At 36.9% G+C, this 19,607-nt stretch overlaps 1 protein-coding gene across 6 annotated transcripts in view; it reads left to right on the forward strand.

The window, feature by feature from the left end:
* Positions 1-19,607, forward strand: part of szt2 (SZT2 subunit of KICSTOR complex) — a 337,146-nt gene that overhangs the window by 304,670 nt on the left and 12,869 nt on the right. For 5 of the 6 annotated variants that reach the window (XM_039735443.1, XM_039735446.1, XM_039735447.1 and 2 more), the window contains 3 exons: positions 1,466-1,649; positions 15,725-15,847; positions 17,060-17,549. In XM_039735443.1, coding sequence (XP_039591377.1) covers positions 1,466-1,649; positions 15,725-15,847; positions 17,060-17,549 — 797 coding nt within the window. The remainder of the gene's footprint in view (positions 1-1,465; positions 1,650-15,724; positions 15,848-17,059; positions 17,550-19,607) is intronic. The other variant, XM_039735448.1, reaches the window with a different exon arrangement.

Here is a 19,607-nt window from a genome sequence, read left to right on the forward strand (position 1 = left end):
TTGTATAGACCTTGACCATTGATTGCTTTTGAGGAGTGAATTCCACTGATCCGTAAATAATCCTTATAGAGTGTGCTATCTCGCTGTCACTGTTTGGTCATAAGTTAAAGTAAGTCTTCTCATGGGAAACACAGTTCAAATTTGATTTAGTCACTTTTAAATACAGCACCTAATTCAACTAAAATATTACATGCTGTCTGGAACTATATTTGCTGATAAAAAAACAAAGGGGTGAGTACAGTTCAAATCCAAATTATCTAGTTCATCCCATAATCTGGTGCTTTACTTTGTAGTCTTTTTATTAAATCAGTCATATTTTAATATTTTAATACTGTTCATATAAATTAAAATTTCTTTTTTTGTGAAGAACACATAAATCTACTGTAAGTAGTGCCACTATGGCCACAAATACAAACTTTTGAAAACAAATACTCCTAAATTAAGCCTAACACTAAGTACCTTCATAGAGTTAAGCATCTTCCCGTAGTTTTTTGCCAAATCAAAGGAGTTGAGGGCAGCACAGTGGGTAGTGCTGCTGTCTCACAAATCCAGTGACATTGGTTTGAATAAAATCTTTTTCATCCACAACCCCCAAACAAGTACTAGTTAAGTTAAGTAATGAAATTAAACTGGCTATAATGATATGACCTTAATAATCCATGTGCCTTGTGACTGGGAAGGAAGGAGATAGATGATCAGGAGATGAGTAAACTTAAAGGGAAGAGGCAGACACAGTGTCTAGGGCAGGCAAAGTTCAGAACACCAAGTGGAGCTAGGAGAACTGATCAACAAAACCAAAACACAAAGCAAATAGAAATATAAAAAAAAAATGCAAAAATCCTTACACTAATGTTTCTTAGAAGCACAATTTAGCTTTCTATACTACTAAACAGCACAAGAAAGAGAAGCAAAAGGAAAGAGATCAAAAAGCAGAATGCTAGAAGCTGTGTATCATCATCTTATATAGGCACAGTATGTTGGCAAAGTGAAACACATAATTTTCTTATTCAATGACTAGCTACAGACAACTGCAAAAATATGGACATGACCATGCAAAGATTAACACAAAGTGACAGTAACCATATGAAAGCAAAATGTAAATAAAAAAAAAAAATTCCAGAATAGCAATAAAAATGAACAACATATGTGTCGGTGTGATTAAATATGTGAGTGTGCCTTAAAATGTACTGCCGTTTTCTTCAAGGCTATTTCCTCCCTTGCCATGGTAGGCATCAACCCCTGCTACTCTGAATTTGAATAAATCGTGTGTACATTATTTGCATATAGAATGACTTAACATGTACTCCTCATGTTTAGTAAAAAAATATTTTTCCAGTTTCTGAAAATTATTTGGCATTAGTTGTTTATTTTGACAGAATGGAAATGCATTGTTTTGATTGAATTAATTGAATTTGGACTAAATTCAGGCATTTTGAGAAATTAAACAACATATTGGAATTTTCAGGTACTTTCTCCATCTCCACTGGGATGATAACTGCTCATCAGCTGTATAATTACATCACCGACCATGCAGTAACCTATGGGATGAAACCACTTCGAATGTCAAAATCTACAGAAAGTAGTAACAGTCGTAAAGGAGTTCCAAATTCAGAGTTACCTGAGTATGCATTGGTGGCACTTTGGAACAGGTAACGTGCTCAACAACTTTAAATGCAGTTTAATTATTGCAAATAAATTAATTAAGTTTGCTAAGTTGTAGGCCTAACAGACATTATAAAGATGGTATTATTCATTTATTTTTTACCAGCACATATGTACTAGCTTCCATTAATAAAGTTAAGGTATTTTATAGTCTTGCATTTATTATAAATATTAAGAAGAAGCCACTTCTCAAGTGCTTAAAGAATTATTTGTTATAATGTTCAAAGTTTATCATAGTGAATACTACGATGAAGCATTGTAGTTCTGTAATTCCATATGATATACAGAAATACATTTGCAGCCTATTGCTGCTCAGTGACACCAAAGAGTCATGTCATCATAAGTTTCAGAAATGCTGTTTTCCCACCACAGAAGCATCTTTTCAGAAGTAATTTTGAGTTGTTCTGTTCGGGTCCTTTGTTTCTTTCCCTCCTTGAATATTCACTGTTTGTTTTTTATCAGTTTGTACTAATATTTTTGGATATACACCGTATGTTTTTCTGCTGATGCCAAAAATATCAGTTTGTCAGTTGAGTGAGATGTGTCAGTTTTGTTGAAATGGGTCAAAGCAATTTCCAGCCTAGAAGACTTGTTGTTGTTATTATTATTATTATTATTATTATTATTATTTGATTAATGCCTTTATCTAAGGTGACTTGCAACATTTGAGATACAATTGGTTACATTTCATTTTTTTTTCAGTTAGAGCATAGGCAGGTGAAGTGACTTACTCATGGTCTCACAGTGCCTGCAGCAGGGTTTGAACTCACAGCCTTCAGGGTTTGAAGTACAAATCCTTAACCACTACGCTTGTTTCTCGATACAAACCTTGTTATAATTGCATTTAGATTTAATATTTATTTAAATGTGCAAAGAATACCTGGAAACAGATGTACATACAAATGCACATACTTCTAGTGCAATATTTTGTGCACAAAGTAAATGTGTCATCTTACTTCTGTTGATATTGTAAGTTGCTGCAAGAGGATAGATTTTTGCCATCTTTTAGAGTCTACTAAAATGATTCATCAAATGAGTGGATGGTAAAACTTTATCGGTAACACTTTAAGGGCATGTATTACTCCTTTACTCTTATGTAACTAGACCTTAACATAGGCTTCTTTTGGTCTTCATAATACTTATAAAACATTGGTTTTTCATCTATGTGCAGTGAGGCATATTGACATGATGGTAAAATTACTTGTTAATATGAAGAGTGTATAAACCTTATACTAAATATGTAATATGAACAGAAATATGTCACAGTTAAGCCACCTCAGACCACAGCAAAGTAAAGTTTTGCTGGTAGGTAACATTGCAAAGATGAATTAACACTTTACTGAAGTTTTGTAAGTGTTATGAAGACCCAAAGAAGTGTTTGTTGAGATATTGTTATAACGTAGTAAAATGAGTGATAGATGTATTTTTGCAGTATCCAGCTTAAAGTGTTAGCCTTTTATTTTTTATGCAGATCTTAGCAAGTTTTTTTTTATGTCTAATATATAGAATTTTCCTAGTTTAGCATTTGCATTCAACAGTACTTTTTGTGAAGTTAAAAAATTGGTTAAAACTGGAGGGCTTATTTGCTTTTGCTATTCTGTGCTCATTCTTACATTTTTAAAATTTTCTACCTGCTTCAGATTTTAACTATCAAAACAAAAGAAAGCAGAGTTCTAAAACTTGTCAGAAAAATAAAACACAAAATTTTGTTTTAAGTCATGTATATTCCTCCAAGAAAATGCATGTTGTAAGATTTTTTTTAATTCCATGTCTGCACAGTATATCCCAGGAAAAAGGCCTACAGCATCTACAGCTGGCGACAGCAGATGTGCCCCCACCTCAGCTTCCTAATTGCAGAACTTCCTACTGCATGTAAATCGTGGCAGTGAACTAGCAATATTTCAAAAATTTTCCTGCCTTGTGGTAGAACAGAAAGGTGGTTGTTTATTTGCTGCCCAGTCTGCACAAAAACAATTTAATGTTAGTTCTTTATGTAATTATATTTTCTGTGATCAAAGTAACTAAAAGCCTCAAGCTTATACTGCATTGCTACAAATACAATGCAACCAAGGAAAAGAATACAAGCTTAAATCTATAACATGATGTGAAGCAAGCTACCCAGAGATTTGTGTTGCCTCTTCTCTAATATACTGTATGTCTATATTAAACTCACTTCATTCATTTTAGATAATCTAGAAGTAATTGGCACTATTAAAAGTTAAACAAAAGTGTGATGGTAATTCATCAAAGGGCACACGTATACACTTCATTTGGAAACTGCAATTAAAATACAACAGTATTTCAAATGCCAATTCCTTTGCAGCTTAAAAAGTTGATGGGTAGATGATACTATAGTAGAGTTTTGCTATTTTCTGAATTATCTGTCTGACAGGCTTGACCAAACATAATATTATAAATTGGCCAGAATATTTTTGATCAACAATTGGTCTTGCATGTGTGAATGTGGATGTGTGCATCCATTTGCTTTGTGACCCATCTAGAGTGTTTATGGCTTTGTGCCTGCTGCTACTTGTGTATTGAAAAGTGCAGAGCCCCATGAAAATCAGAGTTCCTCATATTCAGTGCATGTTTCAAGGGACTCTTGATTTTTTTTCCTTACATTTATGTAGACTGTTGCTTCTTAACTTGACAAAAGTTGATACTTACTGTCATTTTGATAGCTTCACATTATACTTGCACATGATTTGTTATGTATCTTCTTTGGGTGTTGTTGATTAATAGTGGTAATACCCAAGTATATTTCAGCAGACATGTGAAGAATTCAGTAAAACTTGTAATTATGATACAAATTTATCTTCTGATGTGATTGAGACTTTACTGTAGAATCCCAGTAAATTATGTATCTTTCAGGCTCTTTAAAGGAGGAGATTACAATACACACTTGGACCAAGTTTACATTTTAAGCTGAATATTCTGTAAGCCTGCTGTACAGTGCCCTGATGCATTGTCCTTTCTGACTCCAAAAAACTTTTTTCCAGAAAAGAGCATTTATAAGAAGTAATTTGACTATATAAACAAGTTGTCATCAAAGAGTTTGAATTTGTGAGAGGGACTAGGTGGAAAAGCAAGCTGTTAAACTACACACATCCTATCTACTTTTTTAATTAAATCAAAGGGTTAAATTATATTACTGTCTTGCAGGTCTTGAAGCTGTTTTTATTCTGTGCTATGAATTACGTGTGTCTTACTGCTAAACAAATGCTGAAACCTATCAATTCGTAATCAAATAGGATAGAAGTATACACATGCACATGATACCACCAGAAAATATTAAAAGCCTGTGTCAGGAAGCTTTCCCACATCATGCACAGGGCCACTGACCTAAGTTTGTAGCTTGTGAGAGCACCTGTGAGAACATACTATGAGAGAAACCAACACACACTTACACATAGTAATCAATCCACTCAAAGCATTTTAATTAAGATTGAAGTGAAATCTTATGCTGTATCAAAATATTAAACAGATACTTTATATATAGGTATCTGTTTCTGTAGTGACCACATTTTCTGGATCTATTTGTATCTGTCCCTAGAAATGAACAAAGATCATGTGCAAGCAGTATTACTGACTTCAAGGAAATAATGAATTTGTGACAAGACATAATCATAACTGTGAAGTAAAGTAAATAAAAACAATTTTAGGAGGAAGAATAAGTTCCATAGTATAAAGAAGAAATATACTTTTTGAAATAAGAATCCTCACATTAGTTCTGTCATTTATCATACTGGATTTTCACAAGAAGCAAATTTTCATCAGGTAGTTGTTTTTAGTACTGCAAGAGCCATAAAAAAGAAGACTTCAAAAATAAGGCTACAGTGACATCAAGAGACGCTATGGCAAGGAGCAATTAAATTGTCAGAGAAATGCACGAAAATTCTCATTAGTTGTACTGTATGTGGTAATCTATCTTAACTAAAGAAGTTTTCATGCTAATAGATTTTCATAGTTTTAAATAAAATATCCTATAGTGACTTTTTAAGGGAGAGAAGTAGATTATTATTAAAGGAGGAATAAAAGTAAAATATGTAGTTGTTGTATTGATATGTTGTTTTTGTTAGCTTTGCTTGTACATTTGGATGAGCACCTGCAAATAAACTTTTTGCATAGACATGCAACTACAATAGTGTTATATTTAGTTATCATCAAAGATCATTTACAACATTAAACGCCTCCTAAATTTTAAATAACAATTAGCAGACTGACATGATGTTAATTTTACATGCATAGACAAAAAAAACACAAAGTAATAACATAGATAGAAACTGCTGCATTATGCCTTTCTGTTGACTAGTAGTATAATGTACACATAATGTACTCAACTGCTAAATAGGCCTTCCTACCCCTTTCATGATATTCTACATGTACTGAATAGCTCTTTATATGAGAAACTGCATTCTGTTGGAAATAGAACATTTTATTTCTTTCTACTTAATTGTTTTTCTGTTGATTTTTGCCAACAACAAAGTCTGCATATTTGATTTTTAAAACAAGAATTAAATATTAATGTCTCATACAGTAGTTCTCCTTCAAAAGACCCACACCATCTGCAGATCAGCCATGGTGCAGTGCAGCAGGCATGCCCACCTCCCTTCTCTCTGACATTTTAACTGCAAAAGGTTTTTCTGCCAGTAGATGGCAGTAGCAAGGCAACACTCTAATCAAGTATATTTCATCCTCACAGAAGATTTTGGCACAATTAGGACAGAAAGGCGCAGTACTGAGTGCATTTTTTGAATAAGAGAAGTGTGGAGCAAGCCTGACAACTGAATAGCTGTAGCAAACTTCAGATGTCTTGAGGAATGCTCATAATTTTGTAAATTGCGGAAATGATTTGGTCCCAGACAACACGGTTGCACAGTGTTAAGCGCTGCTGCCTTGCAGTAAGGAGACCTAGGTTCATGCCCCAGGTCCTCCCTGCAAGGAGCTTGCCTGTTCTCCCCATGTCTGCATGGGTTTCCTCCCACTGACCAAAAACATGCAGGTTAGGTGAATTGACAGTGCTAAATTGGCCCAAGTATGTGTTTGGTACGTATGTGTATGTTCTGCCTGCAATGGACAGGTAGATCTGTTCCTGCCTTGCACCCTGTGCTAGCTGGAATAGGCTCCAGCTCCCACAACCAACTCTTGTCTAAATTGAGGGGGCTAGAAAATGACATTTGATACCACAGGCTTAAATGTACAGCATGATGTGACACAAGTAACCCAATGATGCCTGTTGCCATCCGTCTTGGCTACATGCTGTCCCAGTGCGTGTCTAAGGTCACAGCCCAATGAAGCCAGCAGGACCACATCGTCCCGAAAAAACAGAGATGCTATCCTGGGACAAGCAAACTGGACACCCTCCACTCCTTGACTGCGCCTAGAAATTTTGTCCATAAAAATGATGAACAAAATCAGTGTCAAAGGGCAGCCCTGACAGAGTCCCACACCTCCTGGGAAAGAGTCTGACTTACTGCCCGCAATATCAGCTAAGGTTTTGCTTTGGTTGTACAGAAACCAAATAGCCTGCAACAGCAGAACAGACATCCCATACTCCTGAAGCACCCTGCCACACAATACCCCAAAGGATGCGGTCTTATGTAGACTGGCAGGTCATACTCCCATGAACCCTCCAGGATCTTTTTGAGGGTAAATATCTGGTCCATTGTTGCTACAGGGATGAAATCCGCAATGTTTATTCTGATTCCGAGGCTTGACCAACAGCCAGATCCTCCTTTCAAGAACCCTGGCTAGGCTTTCACAAGGAGACTGAGGAGTGTGATGCTATGCTTAAAGGAGGCTACTTTTCCCACAATGACAGTTGAGTGGCATCCCATGTTTTCACACAATGGGGTTGGGTCAGGGGACAGCATAGCCAGTGATTCACCTTATCATTCCTTAGCATTAAGGAGTTTTAAGCAAAATGTGCAATGCCCCCATGATAATTAGAGGGTCCTATTACTGCTCAGTGTTGGCTGAACATTGAACTCTTACTCTGCTACTATAGAATATGCAATACATCAGCCACAGAGAATGCTGTTACATAGGGTATGCATATCTCCAGTACACAAAGCGCATCATACACGGACAGAAAATCTGCAAATAAGAGCAGTGCCTCCTTGAATCATGCCATTATCAAGCAGAGGATCCACTTTTCTTAGCATCTTCTAATAAACTTTGCCACAGTTACCTGATTGCTGAGAGTTTCTGATTTGTCTAGACACAATTGCTTAACATTGAACTTTTTGGAAAGCATCCTCTTCTTAAATGGGTAGTTGACATTTTATTTCATCTGTTTTGTGTACCCACTCGACAAATGCATTCTCTTCAACACCCTATCCTAATACTTTATTCGCTGTTGATTGGCTAATGAAAAGTGCATCAAGTCAAATCTCGAGAAGCTGAAATAATCAGCAAAGAGCACAGTTAGCAGATGCACCATCAGACGAACAAATTAGTACAGCTTCAGACTGTATCAGTAATGTGTATATTTAGATTCATTTCAAAAACAACCTACCTATTTTCTGACAAACACATCATTAAGCAGACTTTAAATCAATTAAAATATATTTGTTTGATAAGAATAAATATTCACTTACAAGTATTTTTTTAATTCTTTGATGGTGAAAGCAGGCGTGATCCAAGTTCTTCATAGCTATATCTACAATGAGGCTAAGAGTGACTCATCTCCAGCATTTGGCTTATATCTTCATTTTTGTTTACCTGTTCAAATGAATTTTGCATGTGATCCAAATTTGATATGAGTTTACGTAGATATTTGTCCTGATTTTGCCCAGTTTGCACAAAATTAATAAAAACAAATTTGTCAGACAGATGTCACTAATAGTAATAGGCCATTTTGAACACTAACATCTTCTATAATATACTCTATTTGTATCCAATTATTGAACAGGCTTTATCAGTTTACAAGATCTACAAGACCTTTGGTATCATTTAAAATTTCTTTGTCACTTCTACTGACCCTGTAGCAAGTTCCTCCAAACCTCAGATGAGGATCCCGGCACACACAAGAACCTCCCTACTCTTAGTAAGAGGCTAATTATATCAGGTACAGAAATAGACAGAACCTTAGCCCTAATTTGATCCCGTTTGATGGAAGTATTCTTTATGTATTGCAAAAAATAACCACCAGACCAATTAAGTCAATTAAACAAACATATATGTGTATATTATGAAAACCCACACAGAACTATAAACATATTCCCCTTTAGAACATCCCACACAAAAAACTGAACAAGTAAACAGATACTAATTAATGTGCCCATACCCCCGGACCCCCCTTTATAATGCATTACCCAGAAAAATGTCAAAGCCAAAAAAGAAATGAGACAAATGAAAAAGAAATATGACTACTTACAGGCATCACAAGAATATTCACAGCGCATACATATATATACAAATATAAATTAAACATACACCCCCATACACATTCCCCAGTCCCTTTTAGATTAAACTTTTTTTGGCTGGGTATTTCACTGTTAAATCAAGCGCACTAGTGAAATATACCACTGTCACATTTGCCCTCTACAGATATAAAAGGAGCATTCTCCCCGGCTTGGAGAAAAGTCTTATCTTGGATGCTGAAGTCCACCTCACCCGGGTGGAATGGGGTTAACGTCCCTCAATAGAAGACGCAAGCGTCATAAATGAAAGGCAGCGCTGTGCACACCAATGTCCTCCCCTGGTCAGCCAGCACTTGTTTTTGCATGCGCCTGAACCGATCTAGATATGGATCATTTCGTGCCTCATGGATCTCTCCCTTTCTATTCCTTTTCCCAGCTCTGTCTCCTCTCCTTTTTCAAAATGCACACCTCCTTGTCTTTTTTCAGTCAGTTCCCACCTTACGACACACACCAGCGTGTTTATGCAAGGACCCACAGGTGTGGTTTGGCCCCCTGTTTCCCCTTAAAGACATATCCTTAAAATACTTAATCCCTAGGACATATATTCTAAGTAGTAGTAGTACAGTAGTTTATTTATATAACGCCCTTCACAGACAAAAGGACGCAGAGCACTGAACAGCAAATACAACAGTTTAAACAAAACATAAACAAAAACAGTAAAAATAACAAATAAACAAACAGGAACTATTCAGCACTGATTAAAAGCCTAAGGGAACAAGGGGAAGAAACAAAGCAAATAAAATATGTAGCTACCGTTACAACCCAAAGCAATTACTATTATTTGAATGGGTCCCGCATACATTGCATGGCCGATAAATGCAATATTTTAAAAATATGTACTGCTCAAAAAATTAAGAGAACATTTAGTCATCACAGTCTAGCACCAAGTCAGTTGAGGTCTAGGGATAAAAATATATCCAATTAGGAAACATAATCAATTGTGAATCAACATCACCTGCTTTGCTGCAAATGAAAATGACAAAGAGGTAAAACAGTAAGACACCCCCAAAGAAGGTAATGGTTTTGCAGGTGGTGGCCAAAGACAATTGCTCTCTCCTTATCCTTTCTGACTGATTCTTCTCGAATTCAGCATTTTGCTGTTGTCCTTGTTGCTACTGGCAGCATGAGGTGGTACCTGCAGTCGATTCAAGTTGCTGTGGTAGCCCAGCTCTTCCAGGATGGCACATCCATATGTGCCATCACAAGAAGGTTTGCTGTGTCTCCCAGGACAGTCTCGACAACATGGAGGATATACCAGGAGATCGGCCGTTACACGTTTAGAGCTGGACAGGGCCGAATAAGGGCATCAACCCAGCAGCTGGACCAGTATCTGCTCCTTTGTGCGAGGAGGAACATGAGGAGCACTGCCAGAGCCCTACAAAATGACCTCCAGCTGGCTACTGGTGTGCATATCACTGAATAAATTATTAGAAACAGACTTCATGAGAGTGGCATGAGGACCCTATGTCCTCTAGTGGGACCTGTGCTCACAGCCCATCACTGTGAAGCTCAATTGGCATTTGGTAGAGAATACATAACTGTCAGCTTTGCCATTGGTGCCCCAGTCTCTTCACAGACAGCAGGTTTACACTGAGCACATGGGACAGACACGAAAGAGTTTAGAGACATTACATAGAGTCTTACTTATGTAAGAATGCTGTTCATAGATTACAGCTCGGCATTCAAGACCTTCATCCCCTTGAAGCTTGACGACCTTGGGTTGGAGATGACCATCTGCAGATGGATTTTCTCTTTCCTCACAAACAGGCCTCAAGTGGTGAGAGTCAGCAAACACATGTTCTTATCACTCATTTTAAACACAGGAGCGCCGCAGAGCTGTGTGCTTAGCCCCCTCTTGTATTCCTTGTTCACCCACGACTGTGTTGCAAAACACGGCACAAACACCATCATCACGTTAGCAGACAACACAACCATCATAGGCCTTAACACTGACAACAATGAGACGGCCTACAGAGAGGAGGTGCTGGCACTGAGTAATTGGTGCCTGGATAACAACTTGTCTCTTAACGTCAGCAAAACCAAGGAGATGATCGTGGACTATCGGAAATAGCAAGGCAGAGAACACCAGGCCATCTATATCAGTGGCGTAGAAGTTGAAAGGGTTAACAGCTTCAAGTTCCTCGGAGTAAACATCACAGAGGATCTCTCGTGGACCCTTCACATAGACACGGTGGTCAGGAAAGCTCGCCAGCAGCTCTACTTTCTGAGGAGGCTGAGGAAGTTTGGCATGAATGCCAACATCACCTCAAACTTTTAAAGGAGTGTGGTCGAGAGTCTGCTGATGGGCTGCATTACCGTCTGGTATGGGAGCTGCTCTGACAGCAGCCGGAAATCACTACAGAGAGTGGTGAAGGCAGCAGAGCACATCATGGGCAAGAGTCTCCCTGCCATTGAAGACATTTACCTCCATCGGTGCTTGCGTAAGACAAGAAGCGTCATAAAGGACCTCAGCCATCCAGCACGCCAGCTGTTCTCCTTGTTACCGTCTGGCAGATGATACAGCAGTCTGGCTGCTCAGACTACAAGACTTAAGAACAGTTTTTACCACCAGTCCATTCGACTCCTCAGCAGCAACACCTGAACACCCACATACACTTACATCACACCTACATTGCACTACTCACACACAAACTGTACCTGCACATACTCGGAATACGGACTGGAACATGCATCTGCACTTTATGGAATTTGCATCTGTACTATTTTTTTTTTTTTAGCTTTATTGTAACTAGGCTGAGTGGCTTGTTTTTCTCATCATACACATTTCATTGTATGTTGACCCTGTGTTAACTTATATATGACAAATAATAAACCTGAAACCTGGTGAATATTATGCAATCTGCAACATCATCCAGCATGACTAGTTTGGCGGATTGTTAGTGATAGTCTGGGGAGGCATACATTGGAGGATCACACAGACCTCCACGTGCAAGGCTAAAGTACCCTGAACTGCTGTTTGGTACCGTGATAAAATACTCAGAGCCATTGTCAGACCTTCACACTGGTGCAGTGGGCCCTGTGTTCCTCCTGGTGCAGGAAAATGCCCAGCCTTATATGACCAGAGGATGCAGGTAGCTCCTGGATGATGAAGGCTTTGATTCAAGTGACTAGCCTGCATGTTCCCCAGACCTGAATCCAATTGAGAACCTCTGGGACATTATGTCTCGGTGCACCCGACATGCCAAGTGGCTTCACATACTGTCCAGGAGCTCACTGATACCCTGATCCAGGTCAGGGAAGAGACTGGGCACCTCACCATCCTCCATCTCATCAGGAGCATGCCCAGATGTTGTTTGTAGTGCATAGCAGGCACGTGGGGGCAGTACACACTATTGAGTCATATTATGAGTTGCCTGCTGATATTTGCGCAAGTTGGGTCAGCCAGTGATTTCAGTTTTTGACTTTGATTTTTGGTGTGATGTTGAATCCAGCCCTCAATGGGTTGGTGATTTTGGTTTACATTGACCATTCTTACATCATTTTGTTCTCAACGAATTACACACTATTAGTAAAGATTTTCCACTTGAATATTTAGAGGATAAAGATCAGATGTGTTATTTAAGTGTTTCCTTAATTTTTGGAGCAGTGTAGTATGAAGTAAGGCCTGTAGAAAACAACGTATTGTACTTTTATTAAAGCACACAAGCTTAAACAAAACCAAGGTTTCACAAAGGCTGTCCACTTTGTTTGCCAAATGCTATAAACTACAACCTCAAAAATTAGAGATTAAAGATTTAGCATCTGCTGTATGTGACCCTTTCTCAACTATGCTTGGAACTCCACAAAGCTAGAATGTATGGCAAGTCTGCTATTTTGAAACCTTGTTCATCCAGTGTACATTCAGAAACACGCCTGCCCTGATATAAAAGACACAAAGCCTCATCTGAGCAAGTGTTGGTTGATAATAAGGTCTAAAGCATAATTTGTAACCTTGTCTAATATGTGCATGTGAGTTTACATTTGGAGAGAGATAAATAATTCCTTTAACCTACAATATTAGTTGATTACTGTTACACATGGGATGGAAAATCTAATAGTATAGCAGCCATCTTGTGGGAGTCATTAGATTCAATGTTTGCTGTGCATGTTTGTGTAAAGGACAAGGACTATGAGGCCATATTACAGGACCAGATACATCCCATGATGCAAACACTGTTACGTTGTAATGTTCTCATATTCCAGGATGATATTGCCCCCATACACACTGCTAACTCATGAGCAGTTTCATAAACACTAGGATTCATTCAAACATCTACCATTGGTGTTGCAAATAAATACATGTAAATATCATTGAACCATTATTGCTAGTTCTTGAACTCACAATCTGAAGTATTTCCATCTCCACCATCCTACAAGTGTCAAACAAGAAACTGTTAGTGAAGCCAAATCAAATATCAGATAGTTTTTAAAGTATTACCCCAATTGAAAAGAATTTTTGAAACCTCATTGATGCATGAGAAGAAATAACAGAAAATGAGAATCAAAGAGTTAATGAATGCCTTGAGCAGTAGTAAAAGAAGTTGTGAGCTTAAAATAAAAGAGCCAGATGTGCTTCAGGCCCCCAATATGTTGAAGACTAATAAAACCTTTGCACCTGATTGGATATTGCCCATTATACTGAAAGAAAAGAAGTACATTATTTATAAATCTTTATTAAGCATATTCAGCAGCAATCCTAGACAAGGTTGGAGAAATACCTGCTATGTGAAATTAGGTAGCAAGAATAGAACATGGTAATTAAAGACCAATACGTTTTACTTATATTTCATGCAAAATTATGGAAATGTTAATGAGAAATGCATAAGAAAAGTGCCTGTATGAAAACAGTATGCTACAAAACCATTCTGTTGGACTTTTTGGAATTGGCTACTAGAATAAATGACAAGAGCAAAGCATGACATGATTTACTTAGACTTTCAAAACTGTTGATAAAGTCCCACACCAAAGATTAATTTTAAAACTAAAACCTATTGGCATCAGAAGTAACCTGCAAAACTGGATCTTATGTTTGTTCAATGTCAGGAGCCAAAGAGTACAGATAGTAGGTAAGTGATCCATGTAGTTGTATCAGAAACCTTGGCAACCTTTAAAAAAGTGCAAAGATGTTACAACAGCTTAGTTATTAGCTAGCCATGCAAGCTTGATAGACTGAGTGGTGTCCTCACACCTGTCAAATTTCCTTTGTTCTTAAAGAAGTGGTAGATTTTCTCTTGTTGATTTTCCCTTTTTTTCCAACCCTCACTCCCCGATACATTGTACCATCTTCAAGCAGTTATATTTGGAGATTGATATTGCTAACACTGTATCATCTTCAGGTGTTAGAATTACTCATTTTCAAAGTCATTCATTGGGAATTTTTTGCAAATGTTCAGAATGATCATTTGTAATTCTGCAACTGCCCAACCACTGTGTAAAAATCTGATGGAAATTAGGGTCCATAGAAGATTTGATATCCGCTTGGAAACACCACCTATACAGTATATATACAATTAAATCATAAAAAGGAAAAACAGATATAGGAGGACCAGCTGTTTATTCCCAAGTACACCATGCTTATAGTCTAATTTCAGCAAATGCTTGATATATCGATATGAGTTATATGCATTATTTACAAACCAAACACGCACCATTCACTTTCTGTTGAAAGTGGGAAACATTGTACTGTATATCCATCTGTTTGTGCAGGGGGATTTCTGGGTATCCTGTGTTACTTGTCACAAAAATGAATGATGAGCTGTCATCAAATTGCAAAGTACAAACAGATACAGCTGTTTTTTTACTTGCATATTCGAATTCAGGATTATGGAGAGGCACCATAGGCAACCCACCAAAATAATTCACTGTATAACCATTAATGCTATTGTGGTCAACATCAAGATCTTTTTATGTACATGTTAATTTATTCAAAGGTTTAAGCATATGTCACTACCTGCTCATTAGTTAGTGACATAAATGTTTTTAAAATATGTATTATTATCTATCTATCTATCTTATTTATTGTAAAACAAAACACAGAAAACAGAATAAAGGTTTTGGGTACCACCCAGTGATCCTGTATATTGTTGGCAGTATTGCAAAAGGTTTGAAAATATGCAGAATAGTAAGACATCTTTTCATACGTGAGTCTGCATGTTGCCTGACTCTATCTGAGTTGAGCTTTATAGGCTTCTGGACCAGCACCCCTCTCAAGTCAGGATGTCTGAATTTTAGTCCATACACAAGTCCTTAGAATACCCCTTATGTGTGTGAATCTATCTGTCTGTCTGTCTGTCGTAATTGGACACAAGAATTGTTGCTAGATAGGGCACTAGCCCATTGCCAGGGCAAATTTATACTGCACTAATATATAGCTGGTAATTAACCCACCACATGCATATTTGAAATGCAGGAAGACGCTCTGCTGCCCAATGAAACTCCACAAAGACAATTTCCAGGCTGGGATTTGAACCCTGGCCTCTAGATAAGGGATGCATCAGTGCTGATTGCTATGTTCCTCTGTCATCTTTCACACTTCTTTTCTAATATAATGCTATTTCACAGTTCAAGTAAATAATTGTATTATTATTGATTCAATGTAATGTTTCTAAAAATGGTGACAAAAATATAATTATTTTCAGCTCAGGGTCATACAAGGATTCTGAAGGCTTACGCCACCATGACGACTTTGATGTATCCTTACTTGTGTGTCATGCTTGTGCACCTTTTGAAGAGCAGTCTGAGGTGGAACGCAACTTATTAAGGTATGTAAATTAAATTGATAAAAGAGAAAACATCTTTGAATCTGTTCAGAAAATGGTTCAAATTGTTTACATTTGTGCCAATATAATTGAATAGGTCATTAAGTTTACCTTTCCTGAAGATCTGCTCTAGCTTTATATATTAATTAAATGTCAATTTTGCATTTTGGTAATTGATTTTATTATTTTCTCTTTAAATAGGATGCTTTCTGCACCATCAGAAATTATTAGTAGTGTAAGATAACTATTGCATTTACTATACAAAGGTTGATTCAATCTCTCATGCTTGTTTTCCTGGGAAGTTTTATTCATTTGGTTGTTGGAAATCGAAGTATTTAATTGCTGATTTGCTTGTTAACAAACTGACAATTAATTAACAGGTGGAAGTAGCAAGGAAAATAGTAGTAGTCCAGCAAACCTGCTAACATGTGCATCTGTATGTTTTATTTAAATATAGTTTATTAAATAAAGAATGTACAAAGAAATGAGAAGAACAATGTTGATTCATTTTTATTATAAATTGGTCCACTTAGTATTTGTTTATTTTTACAAATAATTTAAAGTAAATACTGGATGGTAATAAGTGGGTCCTGTTAGTGCTCTAGTGTTGCCTGAACACTAAAATCTGTGGCACTGGCACTATAACATATACAAAAAATTGAGGGGAATTCTGTCATTTAGGATATGCGTAAGTATAAGTAGAATAGTCCTGTCACCCTGTACTTTCTTTCTGTCTTTAAGAACATTTTGCACTCTGCTACAGTATTTTTCACAAACCCAGTAATGGACAGTTAGTTATTTATAACTCTATGTATTTTATTGTTTTTTTGTTGCTAACCATTTTAATTTTCAGGCTTTCTGGGGCCCTTATGATTAATTAAGGGGCTCCAGGGACATATTTCATACCTTATTTGTGTCACATCAGAAGGAAAGAAGGAACATGCCATCTAAGTATACATGCATTTAAAATCATTCAGTTTGTTTCTAAATAAGTAGCTAACTGGAAAGAAAATCAATAACTTGAGTTTTGTTCTCAAGTTCAGGATTGTACTTTTCTTCACTTTTTCAGGTTTCTGTAACTTATGACTACTAGTATAATAGATTATTTTAAGTGGTGTTAAAGTATTCCAAATGTGTTCTTTAAATGTATATTTGAATTTTATATTTTAAGTGGAACAATGTGCCTGCTTTTTAACATGTATCATTTTTTTCAAGGCTTACTTATTATGTAATAATGACAAGTCAGCGTGAGCTGTTTCCACGTCTAACAGCAGACATGAGACGTTTCAAAAAGCTTCCAAATATCCAAAGAGAACCCCTGGATCCTGATAGTAAATCCTGTAGAGAAAGATCAGAGGCAGTTGTGGTACAAGATGAAGAACTGGACTTGTGGGAGAAGTTAGAAGATTACTCAAGTGAGTTCTATTCAAGCAGGCCACAGGTGAAGATGGCTCCTGGTCTGATTTACTCTTCACCGCAGTTTCCTCTTTTAGCCTCAGAGGTGACTTCAGCACAGGAACGCATTCTAAGCAGTGTGCAGAAAGCCAAGGAACACTGCCGGCGGGATAACCTGTGGAGACGACTTTTCCATGGGGAGCAGCTTTCATCAGACAAGCTTAAATTAAGCAAACTCACCTTTACTGAGTTAGAAGAGCTACTTAATGCTGTTCAGAGCTGCGTAATTGGAGACATTGATCCGCAGTTGGTAAATATATGTTTCTAGTTTGTGTAGTGAATGCACCTTAATAAGTGAAAAGAAACTGTTTTGCTGGGCAAAATGTTACCTGGAATTTGTCATGCTGTCAACATCATTACCATAACAGTACTAGCATAAAATAAGACAGCATGGTATGCAACACATGATGTGTAATGCAAAGTACAAACTGAGTACATAAAACAAAATGAGAGATGCAGTTACAGTATTAGCATACAGGAAGAATAAGAAGTGATGACAAAGCACTGTTCTTTGTCAGTAATACTGACTAATTTCCCCCCGTATGGCACTGTATGACATCTGTCCATGCAACTGGATGATCCACAAATCTATTAAGAGAATGTTTTATGGACAGATGAGATAAAAGTGGAATATTTTGAATGGCATGGATCCCATTATATCGTACATATTCAAACACACCATTCCATATTAAGAACATCATACCAACAGCCAAAACTGGTGAAACTTTGATGATGTGGAAATGGCTTGCTGCCTCAGGACTTGAATGACTTGCTATAATTAAAGAAAGTATTAATTTTGTTCTGCATTAGAAAATACACTGTATGGTGAAAAGTATGTGAACATACCTCGAAATTATTGAGTTCAAGTATTGCAGCCGCACCCACTCTTCACAGGGGCATAAAATCAAAAAAACATAATCATACAATTTGACAAGTACTTGCAGTAGAATGGGTCACAGTGAAGAGTTCAGCTTTAAACACTGCACTGTTGTAGGATGCCACCTTCACTGCAAGGCAGTATGGGAAATTTCTGCTTTGTTAAGTCTGCCACAGTGGACTATAAGTGCTATTATTGTGAAGTGGAGCAACAACAGCTCAATCAAAGTGACAATTTTCTGGGCTACAAGCACCATAGTCCATCCAACTCCCTCTTCTATATCTTCCTCTCTGCTGCCAATAAGTGTGTTTGATATTTTTGATTTAAATTACAATATTAAGAGCCTTGCCCCACACCCACCACGTTATATTTAAAAAAGCGTCAGTGATTTGATATGCAATGCCATTTCAGTTGTTCTCTCGCATACTTTAAGTTCCAATTTAATAAATCAGCAATTTTTTATTTCACTATATATATATATATATATATATATATATATATAGATAGATAGATAGATAGATAGATAGATAGATAGATAGATATGTACAGTATATAGTGAAATAAAAAATTGCTGATCTGTTCTAATACATTGTTTGATTTGGCAGTCCATATCATAACCCTAACCTTTACTATGAAATTTGCATTAGAATTTTGAGGAGGCATTGATATAGGAAGAGATGTGCAAAATTAATTTTCAAAAAGTAAAATAGACCGTGTTCTAACCCTGTATAAGATCTCTTTTTGCCAGAGTTCATACTGCCTAAACTAGAGGTGTGTGAACATTTCCAAAAGAACAGCAATCTCTTAAGCATTTTATAAGCTTAACCTTTTTAATTGACTGGACAGAATCCACTTCTGAAAGAAATCACCTAATAAAAGTAGTAACTTGAATGGCAAGTTGTAACTGGAACATATTACCAGTCATTTAATTCCATCCTTAATATGAACAGTGATGGTAGCATCATGATGATGAGGCTCCTGTCCGGTTTTATGGAACCTTGAATTTTGTTCTGAACCTTGAAGAAAACTTGCTTTGGTTTGTAAATTGTTTCCTCTGGTTGTACAGCCAAACAAGAGTAAATTTAAAAATACACTCACATGACCCATTCAAATCCCAGATTTGAATTCCAGTGGAAATCTATAAAATAAGTTTTGATTTGTGTTCACAAACACAACCCATTCATCCATCACTGCATCTTCCAAATTCAATTTAATCTGAGCAGGGTCACAGAGAACATGGAGCCTATCCCAGCAAGCATAGGGTGCAAGGCATGAAATCCTTTAATTACAAAAGATCCTGAGCAATTCAGGAAAAGTGAATCACAAAAATACACAAACCTAGATATTCTGTTCATAAACGCATACTCAAAGATTCAAAGCTATAATGTGCTTCTGTACATATTTGAAGATGATACATAAACATGATATTTT

Source organism: Polypterus senegalus, chromosome 14, assembly GCF_016835505.1.
Source record: "Polypterus senegalus isolate Bchr_013 chromosome 14, ASM1683550v1, whole genome shotgun sequence".
Lineage (NCBI taxonomy): Eukaryota > Metazoa > Chordata > Cladistia > Polypteriformes > Polypteridae > Polypterus > Polypterus senegalus.